The 14,234-nt window shown below is 47.3% G+C and overlaps 1 protein-coding gene across 1 annotated transcript in view; it reads left to right on the top strand.

Annotated features, from left to right (window-relative positions):
- Positions 1 to 247: 247 nt before the first annotated feature.
- Slc9a3 (solute carrier family 9 member A3) overlaps positions 248 to 14,234 on the top strand; it is a 40,905-nt gene continuing 26,918 nt past the window's right edge. Inside the window, exon 1 of the mRNA XM_059276648.1 lies at positions 248 to 522. Coding sequence (XP_059132631.1) covers positions 327 to 522 — 196 coding nt within the window. The 5' untranslated portion in view covers positions 248 to 326. The remainder of the gene's footprint in view (positions 523 to 14,234) is intronic.

The raw sequence follows: 14,234 nt of genomic DNA, 5'->3' as shown, positions 1-14,234 counted from the left end.
CACAGGTCCTGGTTGCTAGCTCAGGAGTCCACAGCACCCGGAGAGCCCACACTACCAGGCAGGGGCTCAACCAACTCGGTGGGTGTGAGCAGGCTGGCGCGAGTGCCTCTAAGGCTGAACTGATTGCGTTCACGTGTGCGCAGCGGGGGCGGGAAAGCCCCGCCCTGGCGCGGGAGGGGGCAGCGGGATTAAAGGCCACCCGGCCCGGCCCGGGCCGGGGGACCTGACTTGTTGCCAGCTCCCGGGTCGCGCAGAACGCTGCGGCAGAGAACGCAGCAGGAACTCACCACGGTATGCGTGTTGGCTCCCAGAGCTGAGCAGCCGCGATGTGGCACTGGGCTCTGGGACTAGGCTGGAAGCCGCTGCTGGTGCTGGCACTGACCAGCCTGCGAGGGGCGAGGGCTGCTGAGGAAGAACCGAGCGCAGATGGGACCTTCCAGGTGATTACCTTCAAATGGCACCACGTCCAGGATCCATACATCATCGCGCTTTGGATTCTCGTGGCAAGCTTGGCAAAAATCGGTAAGTGGCCCGGGGTTTTATGGATCATGGTATCTCATGACATGCCCTTAGAGTCTGTACTACCTGCCTTTGCCCTCGAATTTATCCCTTTCTGGGGAAGAGGCACATCCAGGGAGAGTTGGTGCTGGTGTTGGTTGGAGAAGCACACCAGCTAACTGGAGGAATCACACTCTGGTCCTACAGGGTAAGCGTTGACCCCACAGTCGCAGGCTCATGGCCCTGTTCTGCCCCAATCCTTCTCTAGATGCTGCCCTACTGGGTACTTTGGGGCTTGGTATTGCACTGAGAGAACTTACTTGTAAGTGGCACAGGCATGAAGTCTCAGTCCAGAGTAGTAAAAATAACTAAATAACTAGCTTTTGATTAAATCCAGGGAAACTCATGACCTCCTGTCTGAAGAGGAGGATGGTTCTCCTCTCTCAACTGGCTCAGTGAATCTGGGAAGTGGGATTGAAGGAGTTCCTGGCAAGGTGAGAGGAAGGTCAGACTTCTTAAAATTTTTAAGAAGATCAAATCTTCATTATCTTTCTGGAGGTGGTGAGGATGTGGTCCCTGTGGAATTCACTAGACCCCTGTGTGAGGAGAGCAAGAACAGATGTAGAGATCCCTAGCCTGCCAGTTTCCATTGGGGATCTGGAGTAGAAGAGGCCCTCCAGTGACCTGGGATGGAGTGTGCCTCTTTAGCAGGGCAAAGGGAGGGGTGAGCTATGGAGAGAACATTTAGAGAGCTCAGACTCAGAGCACCTAGTTAATGAAGGCGGCTTCTTCTTCTTCTTCTTCTTCTTCTTCTTCTTCTTCTTCTTCTTCTTCTTCTTCTTCTTCCTTCTTTCTCCTTTCTCCTTTCTCCTTTCTCCTTTCTCCTCCTCCTCCTCCTCCTCCTCCTCCTCCTCCTCCTCCTCCTCGTCCTCGTCCTCATCCTCTTTGCTGCCTCCTCCCCCCATCTGTTTAGCCTGTGGATCTGGCACTTGCTTCTCCTTGCATATGCTGTCTGATTGGGTTTTTCAGTAAGGTTGGTGCTGTCTGTTGCTGTGACTAGACAGTACTGACTTCTTCATACAGAGTGTTTAGAAAGGTCCAGGAGATTCCAAAGAGGCCCTTACATCCAGCTCACTTGCTTCTCCATGGGCTGCAGCATCCCAATGTTGAGTGGGTGTGTGCCTTCTGTGTTATCTAGGAACCATTCTCTGTACCTCTGGAGTACAGATTTAGAGCTTAGTGTCCTCAAGTCAGCAGCAGCCAGGTTTATCTGCCATGCTTCTATATTGGGTCAGCACACTGACTAACTAAGGGGTAGCCTGATCCCTAAGGGCTATAGCTCTGAGGGTCTCTAGGGGACTTGAACTTGCCCCCAGAAGGACTGGCCACTAGTGTTAGTCAAGAGGATCACCAGTGGACAGGCAGCTCTGCAGAAGGACATCTCTATCTTAAGTAGTCTAGTGGGCCCAGGTGTTCCCTGTCATTCAATTTTACCTCACACCTGAATTCTAGAACTTCTGGAGACAATCCCTTCCCCAGGTCCCCAAGGCCTCCTGGTGGCTGAGTGTGGCTCTTGCTGATCCTTCCAAGCACCCCCACCAGACCCTGCTTTGTCCTCCAACATCCTTCCCTGCTTAAAACCTGCAGGCGTTGGCCCTTGCTGGCCAACTCCCTGCACTGTACTGCAAGTCACCGGCTATTTCAGTCAAGATCCTGGCACTGGGGTCTTTTACCAAGGAGGTTCCTCAAATATAGCTGCATTCCAGGGAGCAGACATCTCACCTTTCAGACTCCACCAGTCCACAAGACCCTCTCCTCTAAGGACCAAAGTCTCTGTCCCCCAAGTTCCATCTCTTTCAATCTCAACCATAGGCAACTGCATCACATCTTCACCAGTACTAGCTCTTGGGGCAGATTTACCTCTAATCAGACCCCACCAGGCACCCATTGTCCACCCTGGAGGTCCACTACAGAAGCAAGAAGAGAGAGAAGCTGAGAGAAAACAATCTGCAGGTTCAGCTCTACCTTGCCTGGCTTTAAGAACCAACTTCTTGGTAAGCAGGGACTTCCCAAAACCTAGCTCTTGCCTTATAACTCTTCCCTCAGCTGTGAACTCTGGATTTATTCAGATCCCCTGCTGACTTTGACTTGTTCTTCAGAAGCCTCCCAAGATTCCCTCTCTGTATAACCAGCCTCAAGATGCCCCATTCACAGACCCCCTCACACACAGCTCTGTCCCCAACATCGGCCCATAGCTGATACATGTGTGAATCTGGGTAGTATAGCTAACTCCTCCACAGCTCCCAGACAAGGACATGGCTCTCACTGGTTAAATACTATGTACTTTTAAAAGTGTTCAGGACTGTCCACACTACTTCATCCTCAAGTTGTACAGGAACTACCTTCCAGGAGAGAATGGGAAGGCCTCTATACTGATGGGATTCATGTTTTCTTCTGATTGTCTGTAACTCCCAGCCCAACCTTGTGGTTAGGAGGTCATAATTCTTCCAGCTGGTGTTGGACCCAGCTGGAGAGTAAGACATGGACCCTAGAACACAGGTAGTGTGATTACTGCAGTAGGGGGACCTGAGGAAGGCCAAGGGCAGGGGATTGTCAAAGGCCAGGGTACCTGGTCTACAGCACAGGGGTGGGTAGACTGGGAAGGTCTGATTGTTTGTGGTGGAAGGCCAGAGTCCATCCTCAGTGGGTGAGGTGCTCCCCTTCTCTGTCCACACACTCCCATTTGGGAGTCCCTAACCTATGGCCACAATGTTGGGACTCAAGGCTGGGTAGGTGCTATGCTACAAGGGTCCATGTCAGGACACAGGCAGCACTCGGTGTCAGACTCTACCGAGGGTGGGCCTAGGCAGCTTCAGGAGCATATAGGAGGAAGCTGTCCTGCAGGAAGAGAGAAAAGAGAGAAGTGGAACAGTTAGGGACTAAAAGGAGGGTAGGGAAAGCAGGGGCAGTAGTCTGAAGGGATGCCAGGGGAGTTGGTGGAGAGATTGAAAGTAGAGTAGAAGGAAAGACTAGTGGGAACTTGTGGAAAGGCTGAGGAGAGACTGAAAAGAAACTGGGAAGAGGCCAAGACAGTGCTGGGGAAGACAACCAACTTACCTGCAGGCTTCAGAGGACTTTGGTCCCTGCCGAGCTGTGTACTGGGTGGGCCTCAGTCATGGCTGGCCTCTCAGACCACTGCTTTGGTTGACAGTAATGTAAGACCAGAGAGGCTGTGGGGGAGAGCAATCAGAGATTCTTCTGGGCTTCAGGGAGGTGAGGAGTTTGCCCAGACTCACGGAGAGGAGAGGCTACAGCAGGGATGTCATCACACAGCTCTCGGGTCCTTGCTGCTGTGCGCTGTGCTGGGAGCAGTGCTGCCTCTAAAACTGGGAAAAGTATAGGAGGAGATCATTGTATGGCTACAAAAATGACATCCCCTAGGTCCTCCAGAGGTGCTCGGTGAAGGGGATCAAGTAATAGCGACCAACCCAGCTGAGTCCCATCAGTAAGGAATCTGGAGCCTCTCAGACTAGAACAGAATGGTGTGAGGGCTATGTCAGTGAGGCAGAGGCAGTGGGGGGAGACAGCCTGGGGGCAGGCCATAGAGCAGAACTCATGTGGCTGAGGGGATTCTCTAGAATCTGCTGGAGTCACTGACGGTATAAAGTCTTATTTTGGGAACTGTCCCTGGATAGTTGCTTGAGCTGTAATACCATGCAGCATTTGAAGCTGAAGGTTCCTAAGGAAAGAGAGAAAAGGTTAGGACGTGCTGTAGCACTGCAGGGGTGTGCCCTGACTAGTCCTGCCTATGTGTATGAGTGACTATGCCACACTGCTCCTCCTGCTGCCACCTAGAGAGAACCATTAGGCCTTCTAGGACCCTTGTCCTGGAAAACCTCACTGTGGGGAACAAGCACCCTTCTAGCCCTCAACAAACTGCTCACTCTAACAAGCCAGGCTGCTACAATGCACCTCTGGGCCCAGATAACCTAACCATTCAGGTGGCTTCATGTCACGTCATGGCTGTGGGATTCTTCTCTATCCCTATAGTCTGTCATCTGTTGGGACTTCCCTTTAGGTTTCTTTGGGAACAAGGGTCTTAGCTTGGGGTACTTTATAGTTGGGGTTCCCATGGATATGCATGTCCTGAGTCTTCCATGGGGTCCTCAATGTGTTTGGGATGAGTCTGCCACGGTTAGGATCAGCTCAGCTGTCCTTTCTCCACCCAGCCCCAGGATTTGGAGCTTCCATTAGAGAAAGGCTTTTTATCTTCTATGTTGTAGGATATAGAGGTCCCTGGGATTATTGTGCCATGGCTGGTAGGGTTCAGGGCACCATGTTTTAGGGTGCCACATCTCAGTGCTGAGGCTGAACAACACCCCTCAACTCCTCTCAAAGTTGAGGTAGGTGTGGCTTCTCTGATCAGTGTGGGCAGCTGGGAGTTCCTATCCATTCTCCTGGTTACCTCCCTATCATAAGGAGCTAAGAAGGCCCAGCTGCCTGCCTGAGCTGCACCTTACCCTGCTGTCCCTCATGCCCCCAACCTCTTTCCCTCTCCTCTCATCTCCCTTCTCCTTCTGCTCTTCTCTAGGCTTTACTCTTCTCAGGCCTCTAGCCAGGGATATGGATGGGCAAGTACTGGTGAGTTGAGAACATTACACAGCTCTTCCGAGCCTGGAAGTAGAATGCCATCATTGAGGGACAGGAGGGAATAAGGGGAAGGCTGCCAGTGAGTGTCTCATGACTCTGAGCTAGGTGCCAGCTGAATTTCTGTTAAGTCTTTCTTTAGCTCCAGGTGGAGTCCAGACTACCTCCCTCATTCCTAGCCTTATCCTTCCATGCCCGGCTTCCTACTACCCCACCTCTTCCCAGCTTAGAAATCTCTAGGCTGCTCCAGCTCTTGAGGAAGGTATTCCTCAAGAAGGTATTCCCTAACTCCAAGCTCTTTTGACTCAAGCAAGTGTGCAATTTTCTTCTTATTGAGTCTCTGGTGGCTAATCTGTCTGTACCTAGCAAGGCTTCTGTAGGTCTGGGAGTGAATACATGCAAGATTGAGCATAAACAACTGGTTGAGTACATGGATATGTTTATGCATAGATGAGTAAATGACATGCTGATGAACCCGGCTTCCTACCTTAAGCTCCCAGCACCCCTTTGGTTCTGAGTTCAAGGAAGAGATTCCTAAGTCCTTAGTGAAATTCTTCCCCAAACTTCCACCCAATTTCCTGTGCATGGCATCCTTGATGACATGTTTTCAGGCATGGCAGTCAAGGGGCCATAAGCTTAGAGTAGTATGAGTGTCACATCTGAGTGTCAATCTAGCATCTGGACAGGTGAGGTCTGTCAGGTGTGTGTACAATGGCTTTTGCTTCTAGATGGTTATTCCTCTTGTCCATGTCTGTCACTGAGTGTCATTTCTCTAAGAAGGATCTCCTATCTGAAGAAGAGCCCTCAGACTGGGGGCTACAGGGGACAGAGTTCAGACTGAGGGGCTAGAGAGCTGCTAGAAATTCAGAGGGAGTAGCTCATCTTGAACACAGTAAGAAAAGCTTCAGAGTAAAGGGATTGGACACGAGCTCAAGCCCTAGAGACCCAAGAAGTAGGGGCAGATGGGGTAAACTCTGAGAATATCAGGACCAGGATCATTGGGGCTGCATTGTTGATTGGAGGAGGTGTGGTCAGGGACAGATGGAGGTGGCTCATTGTTGGGTAAAGGGTGTGGACTTTGCCTGGGGCCCCCTGAAGAACACTCAGCCCTTGGGAAGGAGGCGTTTAGGAGCACCTGCCAGGCTCACTTCCCTAGCCATATATCCTGAAGGCTTGTGTGGAGCCAGCAATGCAGCTCTGGGAGCTATCTCTAGATGAGAGCAAAACCAGCATCATTTCCAGTCAGATTTTCAGGCTCTCCCTGAAGAGGGAAGTCTCCAATGAGGTGGAGTGGCCTGGTCCTCTCTCCCCTCCTGGGCAAGTTGGGAAACCTGCAGGATTTACCACCTGCTGAGTTGATGTGCCAAAGTCCAGTTAGTTTTGTATTCTCTTCTGGGAAAGAGTTTCTTGCAAGGCAAAATGGGAACATTAAAAAGCCTGTTTTTAGGGACTTTTTGAAGAAAAGGAGGAGTGGAAAATCACTAGTTGCTGAAGTCTTTGTTCTTAGATTTGGCCCAGGCTTATTCAGGGGACCCATAGCAGCTCTCCTGCTGTTCTAGGGCTGATTTGTGTCCTTCAACCTGAACCCATAGAAGTTAGTATCAGCTTAGGCCTTTCTCCTAGCCCTCTCTGGGACTCCTGAGCCTCCAAATTTGGGGTAGCTGCCCAAGAGACAGTGAGGCAGGGAAGTGAACACAAGTGAGGACCCTGGAGCTTGGGGAGCCCCAACTGCCAGGTGGAAGCAATGTGGCTTATCTTAGTCACACAAGAAAGACTGGGAGAACTGGGGAGGGAGGATAAAAGCTAGCCAGTGAGATGTGGATCCAGGAGTCCATAGACCTCTTAGGAAGTGTGCCTGTGTGTGCATACAGCACAGACCCATTACTGATTATGCTGAGCATGTGAGTGCACACACAGCCACCTGTGTGTATATAAGTGTGGGTGATTTTGTATGTGCATATTCATACTGCTCACATTCTTGCCCCCACACCTAGACTGTTGAAGGAGTGTACAAGCATACTTTATCCAGGTAGTGCCATCTCTGGGCCCCATTTCATCACCTCATCTAAGAGACCAGTGGTTCCCCATCCAGTCAGTCCATGGAGGTGACTCCAACCTCTAGAATTAGAAATCCTGAGAGGAATATGAGACTTGGAGTAAAGTTCCAGGACTTCAGGGAGGGACAAATGAAGATAGATGGTATATTCTCCAAGGAGACACTGTGCATTCAGGGCTCCTGGAAACACAGATGTCAATGAAGTGCCTCCCACACCTGAACTTGGACACTGCTGGTTCCTACCTGTATATGTCACAGCATCTGAAAAGCACTCACGGCAGTCTGGTTAAACTATCTGTACGGGGACAAGCTCTTCTCTCCCCAATGCTTTAGGCTCTTCACAGGACATGCGCCAGCATCTGCATCTCTCTATGGAGAAGTGGTAAGAAATGGGCTCAGCAGATGAGGTACTTACAAGGTACCTGGTATCTGAGAGGGTTACAGAACATAATGGCAGTTAATAAACAAAAATGCCAAGAAAGACACACAGTAGATAGAAATGCCATTCCCAAGCTGGACACCATATGTATGTATGCTAAGGAATGTTTGTGGAGGTCAGAGAACAACTTGTAGGAGTCAGTCCTTTCCTTCCCCTATGTGGGTCCTGGAGATTGAACGCAAGCCATTAGGCTTGACAGCAAGCACCTTCACCTGCTCACTAGCCCAGGTTTTAAAAGGACTGATCACCTGAGTTCCATTCCTGGGACCCAGATGGTAGAAGGGCAAGAACTGACTCTTGGAAGTTATCTTCAGACCTCTACATGCATGTCCTAGTACACACACACACACACAGTCTGTCTGTCTGTCTGTCTGTCTGTCTGTCTCTCTCTCTCTCTCTCTCTCTCTCTTTCTCTCTCTCTCTCTCTCTCTCTCACACACACACACACACACACACACACACACACACACACACGCACACTGAACAAATAGATGTAGTAAAAAGTATTTTTACTTTTAGGAGTTGGTTTTTTCCTTCCATTATATGAGTCTCCAGAATAGAACTCAGGTTCTCAGGCTTTATTTGCTGAGCCATTTTGCCAACCCAACTTTCAGTTTTTTTTTTTTTGTTGTTTCGTTTTGGGTTTTTTTTTTTTTTTTTTTTTTTGCTTTTTGTTTTTTGAGACAGGGTTTCTCTGTGCAGTTTTGGTGCCTGTCCTGGATCTCGCTCTGTAGACCAGGCTGGCCTTGAACTCACAGAGATCCGCCTGGCTCTGTCTTCCGAGTGCTGGGATTAAAGGTATGGGCCACTGCCACCTGGCTCCAACTTTCAGTTTTTAATTCTGTTTTGTGAGATTTAAAGGTGAATGTGGGTATTCACAAAGAACAGACAAGCTTTGAGGCAGTCTATTCCTCCCACACAATGTGCCATTGCTGGATGCTGGGGTCATTCACTGTCTTGAGTGCTCACTGTGAGGACAGACTAGCCCCAGGTGTTCTACCAGAGGAAGGGTCTGAGAACAAATAGGCCTTTTGCCAGCAGGGCAGCCTATGAGAACCACAAAGCTGTGTTTGGGTGTTTATAACCCAAACCCACAGCATGGAATCTTGATCCCAACTATGGGAAGGTTAATTTTTTTTTTTTTTAGTGTGTGTATTTATATGGTTCTGTGTGTTCAGTAGCTGAGTGCATGTGCACATGCCACAGTGCATGTGTGGAGATGTAAGCACAACTTTCAAGAGTCAGTTCCCTTCTATTGTGTGTTCTAGGGATGAAATTCAAGTCATCAGGCTTAGGTGTGGAAGTGCTTTTACCCATGGAGCCATTTCATAGACTCCAATTGTAAGGTATTTAAGAATTCACAATCTTACTTTGGAGCATTCAGTCCTTAATGGGATGCCTTTATCATACCCTTCCCTTCAAGGTTCAAGGATTTATGCAGAAGAGGATGCAGAGGTGGTGGGTGACTCCAAGGAAAGAATGTTTTCCAGACACAACAGGGCTGATGCACATATGAACTTACTGAGATTGTGACAGAATGCACAGACCTGCACAAGTTCAAGCCAGATAAAATCTCAGCATGGAGAATGGGAAGTGAGCACAAAGTCCCAACCTAACCAAGAAGCTATTTGCAATTGATAGCTGATGGGAGAGGGAAAATCAGTTGTCTTCAGTGGAGTCATCCTGGTTAGATCCACTCCAGGGCAGGCCTCATGTCAGGAATAATTGGCTAATGAAATTGAACACCATATTGTTGTTGTTGTTTGGTTGCTTTTTTTTAAGAGAAAGAATATGAAGTTGGGTGGTAGAGAGGATCTTAGGGGAGTTGGGGGCGGATAAAAATATGATCAAAGTATATTGTATGAAAAATTTTTAAAAATGAATTCACACTCTCCTGGGAACAAGGATGGCCACAAGCTGGTACCATCACCATCATCATAGGGAAGGTAAAGGGATCATCTACTTAGGAAACCTGGTCTGGGGTCATCGTCTCACCCACTAGAATTACTAGGGTGGCCCTTGTGCCCAGCTCTCTTAGAACACACACACATGGACATTGTGGAAATGCATTTGTGGCTGCTGTAGAAGTGGCATCTGGTAAAATGCTATGGATGGGAAGGTATGAGTCATGGAATGAGATGGCTTGCAATGGAGAAAAATATGTGTATTCTGGAGGGTACACTGCAGTCACAGTGACAACCATGGCATCAGTGGTGTCTGGGGGTGGGGTGAGAGACTCCATGGTCAGGCCTTACTGGGCTAGCTGTGGGATCAGACAGCATGCCTGCCCTGTGTATATGGCAGCTGACCTTGGGCCTCACTGTTCACCTAATCTCTCTGTCCCTGCCATGCTCTGTATCCTCAGAGAGGCTGCTGTGTTCCCAGTGGAGCCTAGGCCCTGTTACAGAGTGGAGGCAGTGAAGGACATCTAGTTGTAGGTGGCCCATGTGATTTCCATATCCAGACATGCTGCTGTGTTAAGGCCATCTTCAACCCCAGAAAGGGTTTCCTTTTTCTGAAAGTGAGAGGGACTAGGGGATGGTACAAATATAGAAGGTAACCGTGGATTTGTATTTATTAGGGCCATCAGCAGCTGGTTTCTTAGGCCACTGCTTCCCTCTGCCCATACCATGTAACTCATTCCCTGTACCTATATGCCCATACACACCAGGGCACCCAATATACATATGCCTTCTTTTGGCCTCAGAAGTCTGAGGAGAACCATATTGCATGATCGCCAACTCACCTGTTGCCTTGGAATCTAGCCTCACAGCCTCTGCATCCTGGTGGGCTGTACTCTATGTAGTTTTTGCTCTTCCCATTTGATTGCAGGGGAAACCTCCTGGGCACCAACACTTGTCCTCCTGTTACTTTTCAGTGAAAAGTAGGATTTTCATTTGCTCTAATCTTATCAAAGTCTGAAACTATTAGTATGGTGGGATCACAATAAATGGCTGGGATGACATAAAATTACAGCCTTTGTTTACACAAAGTAATGTGGAAGATCTTTTTCCTTTTTTTTATAGAATTTTTAAAAAATTCTTTGACAATCTCACACATGTCTACAGTGTATCTTGATTGTATTCAACCCAAACCTTCCCTCCCATTTTCCTTAACCCCTCTAATGCTTCCCTTCCCACCTTTATTTCCTTTCCTTATTTAATTTTTTTTAAAACTCACCCAGTCCAGATAGTGCTGCCTGCAATCACATGGATATAGATCCATCCACCAGAACCCAGCCAATCTACCAGTGCCCATACCTTTGAAGAAACATGACTCCAGCCCCAACAACCAGCCATCAGTTGCCAGGTGGTCCTCAGTTAGTAGGTAGAGCACCCATAGCCAGGAAGCAGAGAGAGATGGATGCTGGTGCTCAGCCTACTTTCTCCAGCCCTTGGAATAGTGCTGCCCACATTTGGGGCGGGTCTTTCCACCTTGGTTAAACCTCTCTAGAAAGACCCTCATAGACACACCCAGAGATATGCCTCCTAGGAGATTCTAAATTCCATTAAGTTGACAATCAAGATTAACTATCACACCACATGTTAGAGAAGACATGTCCTATTTGTCCTTCTGTGTCTTGATTATTTTATTTAATATGAGGATCGCCATCTATTTTCCTCCAAATGATTTAATTTTTTTAATGGTTGAATGAAACTTCATTTGTTTTTATACCACATTTTTGTGACTGACAAATTTACATCCCCACTAGCAGTGTTAGCTTCTCTTTCTACAACGTCCTCTGAAGTGTCTGTTGCTTGTTTTCTTGACTACCATTCTGAAAAGAGAAAGATGAAACTCAGTGTAGTTTTAATTGTGTTTATGGCATAGTTAAGGATGTTGAACATTTTTTAATGTGTTAATATTTATTGGCCACTTGTACTTCTTTTAAGAAGTTCTTTTGCTGTTTATATTTTATATATTCTAGATATTATTTTTTTTTCAGGTGAATAGCCACAGATTTTCTCCCAAGTTTTTAATTAATTTAATTGGGAGTTTTGTGTTTTACTTTCATGTCTCTAGTCCATTTTGAGTTAGTTTTGTTGGTTTTTTTAAAAGACAGGCTGTAGGATCTGTGTTTAGATTCACATTTTCACATCTACATGTCCAATTATTTCAGTCCTATTTGTTGGAAAACCATCTGTTTCTGTTGAATCTCACTAAGTGGTATTTGCAGGTGTCTCTCTGCTCTCATCTTAGGTAGTGATCTGTCTGCTCTCCCAGCACTGGGCAGTTCCAAAAGCCCACCTGCATCGGGTCTGGCCACTGTGGCATCAGTTTTACTTGTCTTCCTTCAGCACTGAGCATTTGTTCCCAGGGTTCTGCCTCTCCAGACGAACTGCAGACCAGGATGTCTGACTCCACAAAGTAACCTGCTGCAATGAAGTGGTGAAGAACCAGCATTTTGACAAAATTCAGACTTCTAATCCACAAACATGGAACACCCTAATTTATTGTTATCTGATTTATTCCATCAAAGTTTATGGCTTTTTAAATGTGTATCTTCTCATTTCAGAGGAGAGTGATTTATGCTTCAGTTTGTGCTAAGGTATATAGCAGAGTGTTTTAAATTTCAAATAGTTCTTTTGCTGGTGTGTAGAAAAGTAGTGGACTTTGTGTATGAGTGTTGCTTTCTGTTACCTTGCTAAAGTCACTCATTAGTTCCAGAAATCCTTTGTTGATTTTTTTGGACTTTCTACATAGGCAAACATATCATCTGTGACACTCTTGATATCAGCAAACAAGGCCTATAGGGACTTGGGTGTAGCCTGTGGCTTTGCTGTGTGTTAGGTAATTAAGTGTATTGTGGCCAAAATATCACATGTGAATAAGTAAATGTATGATCTTCCCTCCTGGGAAGGAATTTTAATGTGAGCCCATGAGATAAGAAGATGGTGCTTACAGAGATGGGGGAAGAGAATCTGGCCAAGAAATACAGAAGATCTGGGTTAAAGGGTGATGGGGGCACAGATACACAACACAGATACAGGACAGTGGGAGCCATAGGGAATCCTGGAGTACTATAGTTACCAGAGGAAGTGGCATGCTCTACGATGAAACCTCTTGATATACCCTACCACCATTGGGCCTTTCTGTACTCTTCTCTACACATTTGTTTCTCTTGCCTTGTGTTTTTCTGTTTCCCATCAAGCTGCTGATCCTTTAACCCATGGCTTCCTGCTTCGGTCTTCATTGTACTGCATGTACCCTCAGGGTAGGAGAGGGCCCAGAGTCTCTGAGTAAACACTACATCCTGCAAACTCTCATCAGCTAACAGAGTGCTCCTAGTACAGCAGCTGTATCATCTTTTGGCTATCAGCACAGAGACTCAATCAATTCCAGAATTTGTTTGGAAAGAGGCAGCCTCTGCACTGCTTCCTTGTCCCTGCTTCCCAAGATGACTAAGTAAGCTTAGGACAGAGTGTCATGTTCAACTGTCCTCCTGTCCAGGTTGATCTTGGAATGCTCTCTGGCTGCCCAACCCATACTATGGTCTTGGGTCTTCTGTCTTCCATTACATTCTAGGGGTGTAGTTACTCTAACTGCAAAATTCTCCACAGTAATTGCTTCTCCATTGTCCATGTAGTCTTCTGTTTTGCCTGAAGTTATTGGGCCTCTTTTTGTTATTGATGTAATTATATTTGTGTGTGTACACCTATGTGTGCAAGTGCATGTGCTCATGCCATAGCATGTGTGTGATGGCCAGAGGACAACTTTCAGGAATTAGTTCTCTCCTTCTACCATGTGAGTCCCAAGTATCAAAGTCAGGTCACTTAGTCGCAAGTGCCTTTACCTGCTGATCCATCTGACCAGCACTGTTGGCATCATTTTCTATGTGCTGGTCAGGGAATTTTTGCTCAAGCCATATGCTGCTGTGCTCTGCTTGAGCTCTGAGGCTCTCATTTTCTTCTTGAGAGATTCAGAGTCTCCTTGCCCAGCCTTGCCTGGTCCCCTGGCACTGTCCCAGTTGACTTGGGCCATCTTTGCATCTTACACTTTTGTACTGAGGTCCCTCTTTTTAATGTATTTTCTTCTGCAGCATTCTCTGAGCCTTCTGGTCAGGGCCACAGGTCCAGGGCTAGGAAGCAACCTGGTGGTTATTGAGATGTTATAGCTTGGCCACTCTGGGGACAAAGAGGTGCAGTCTGTAAGTGCTTTTCTGTGTGGAGTTGGAGATACTGCTTGGCTTCTTTCATGGTTGATTTCTGACCTTGGAAGCCTTCCTCAGCATTGTTTGTACAGGGATTCCTCTCCATGATGTAGTATCCGTTCTATTTATAATAGTATCTTGGGGGCAGGTCTACTTGCTTTATGGAGTCATGTATTTTCTGCCATTTAGTCTAGAAGCATGGCTCTTCAACATATGTATTCTCTTTCTTCTATTTTTCTGATAGAATTTCTTAATTTCATCTTTCAGGTCTTCTGCTGATTTTTAAAATTACTGCTCTTGTGTTGTTTAGTTTTAAGAGGTCTCTTTCCCCTCCCCATTTCTCTTTCTCTTCTTTTTCTTTCTTTGATGATCCCTCTGCCTGCCTCCCCATAAGATTACAGGCATGCACCACCACACCCACCCCAAGAGGTCTTGAGTCCCTG

The sequence above is a fragment of the Peromyscus eremicus genome, chromosome 11, assembly GCF_949786415.1.
Source record: "Peromyscus eremicus chromosome 11, PerEre_H2_v1, whole genome shotgun sequence".
Classification (NCBI taxonomy): Eukaryota; Metazoa; Chordata; class Mammalia; order Rodentia; family Cricetidae; genus Peromyscus; species Peromyscus eremicus.
This window is presented reverse-complemented; position numbering and strand designations above follow the sequence as displayed.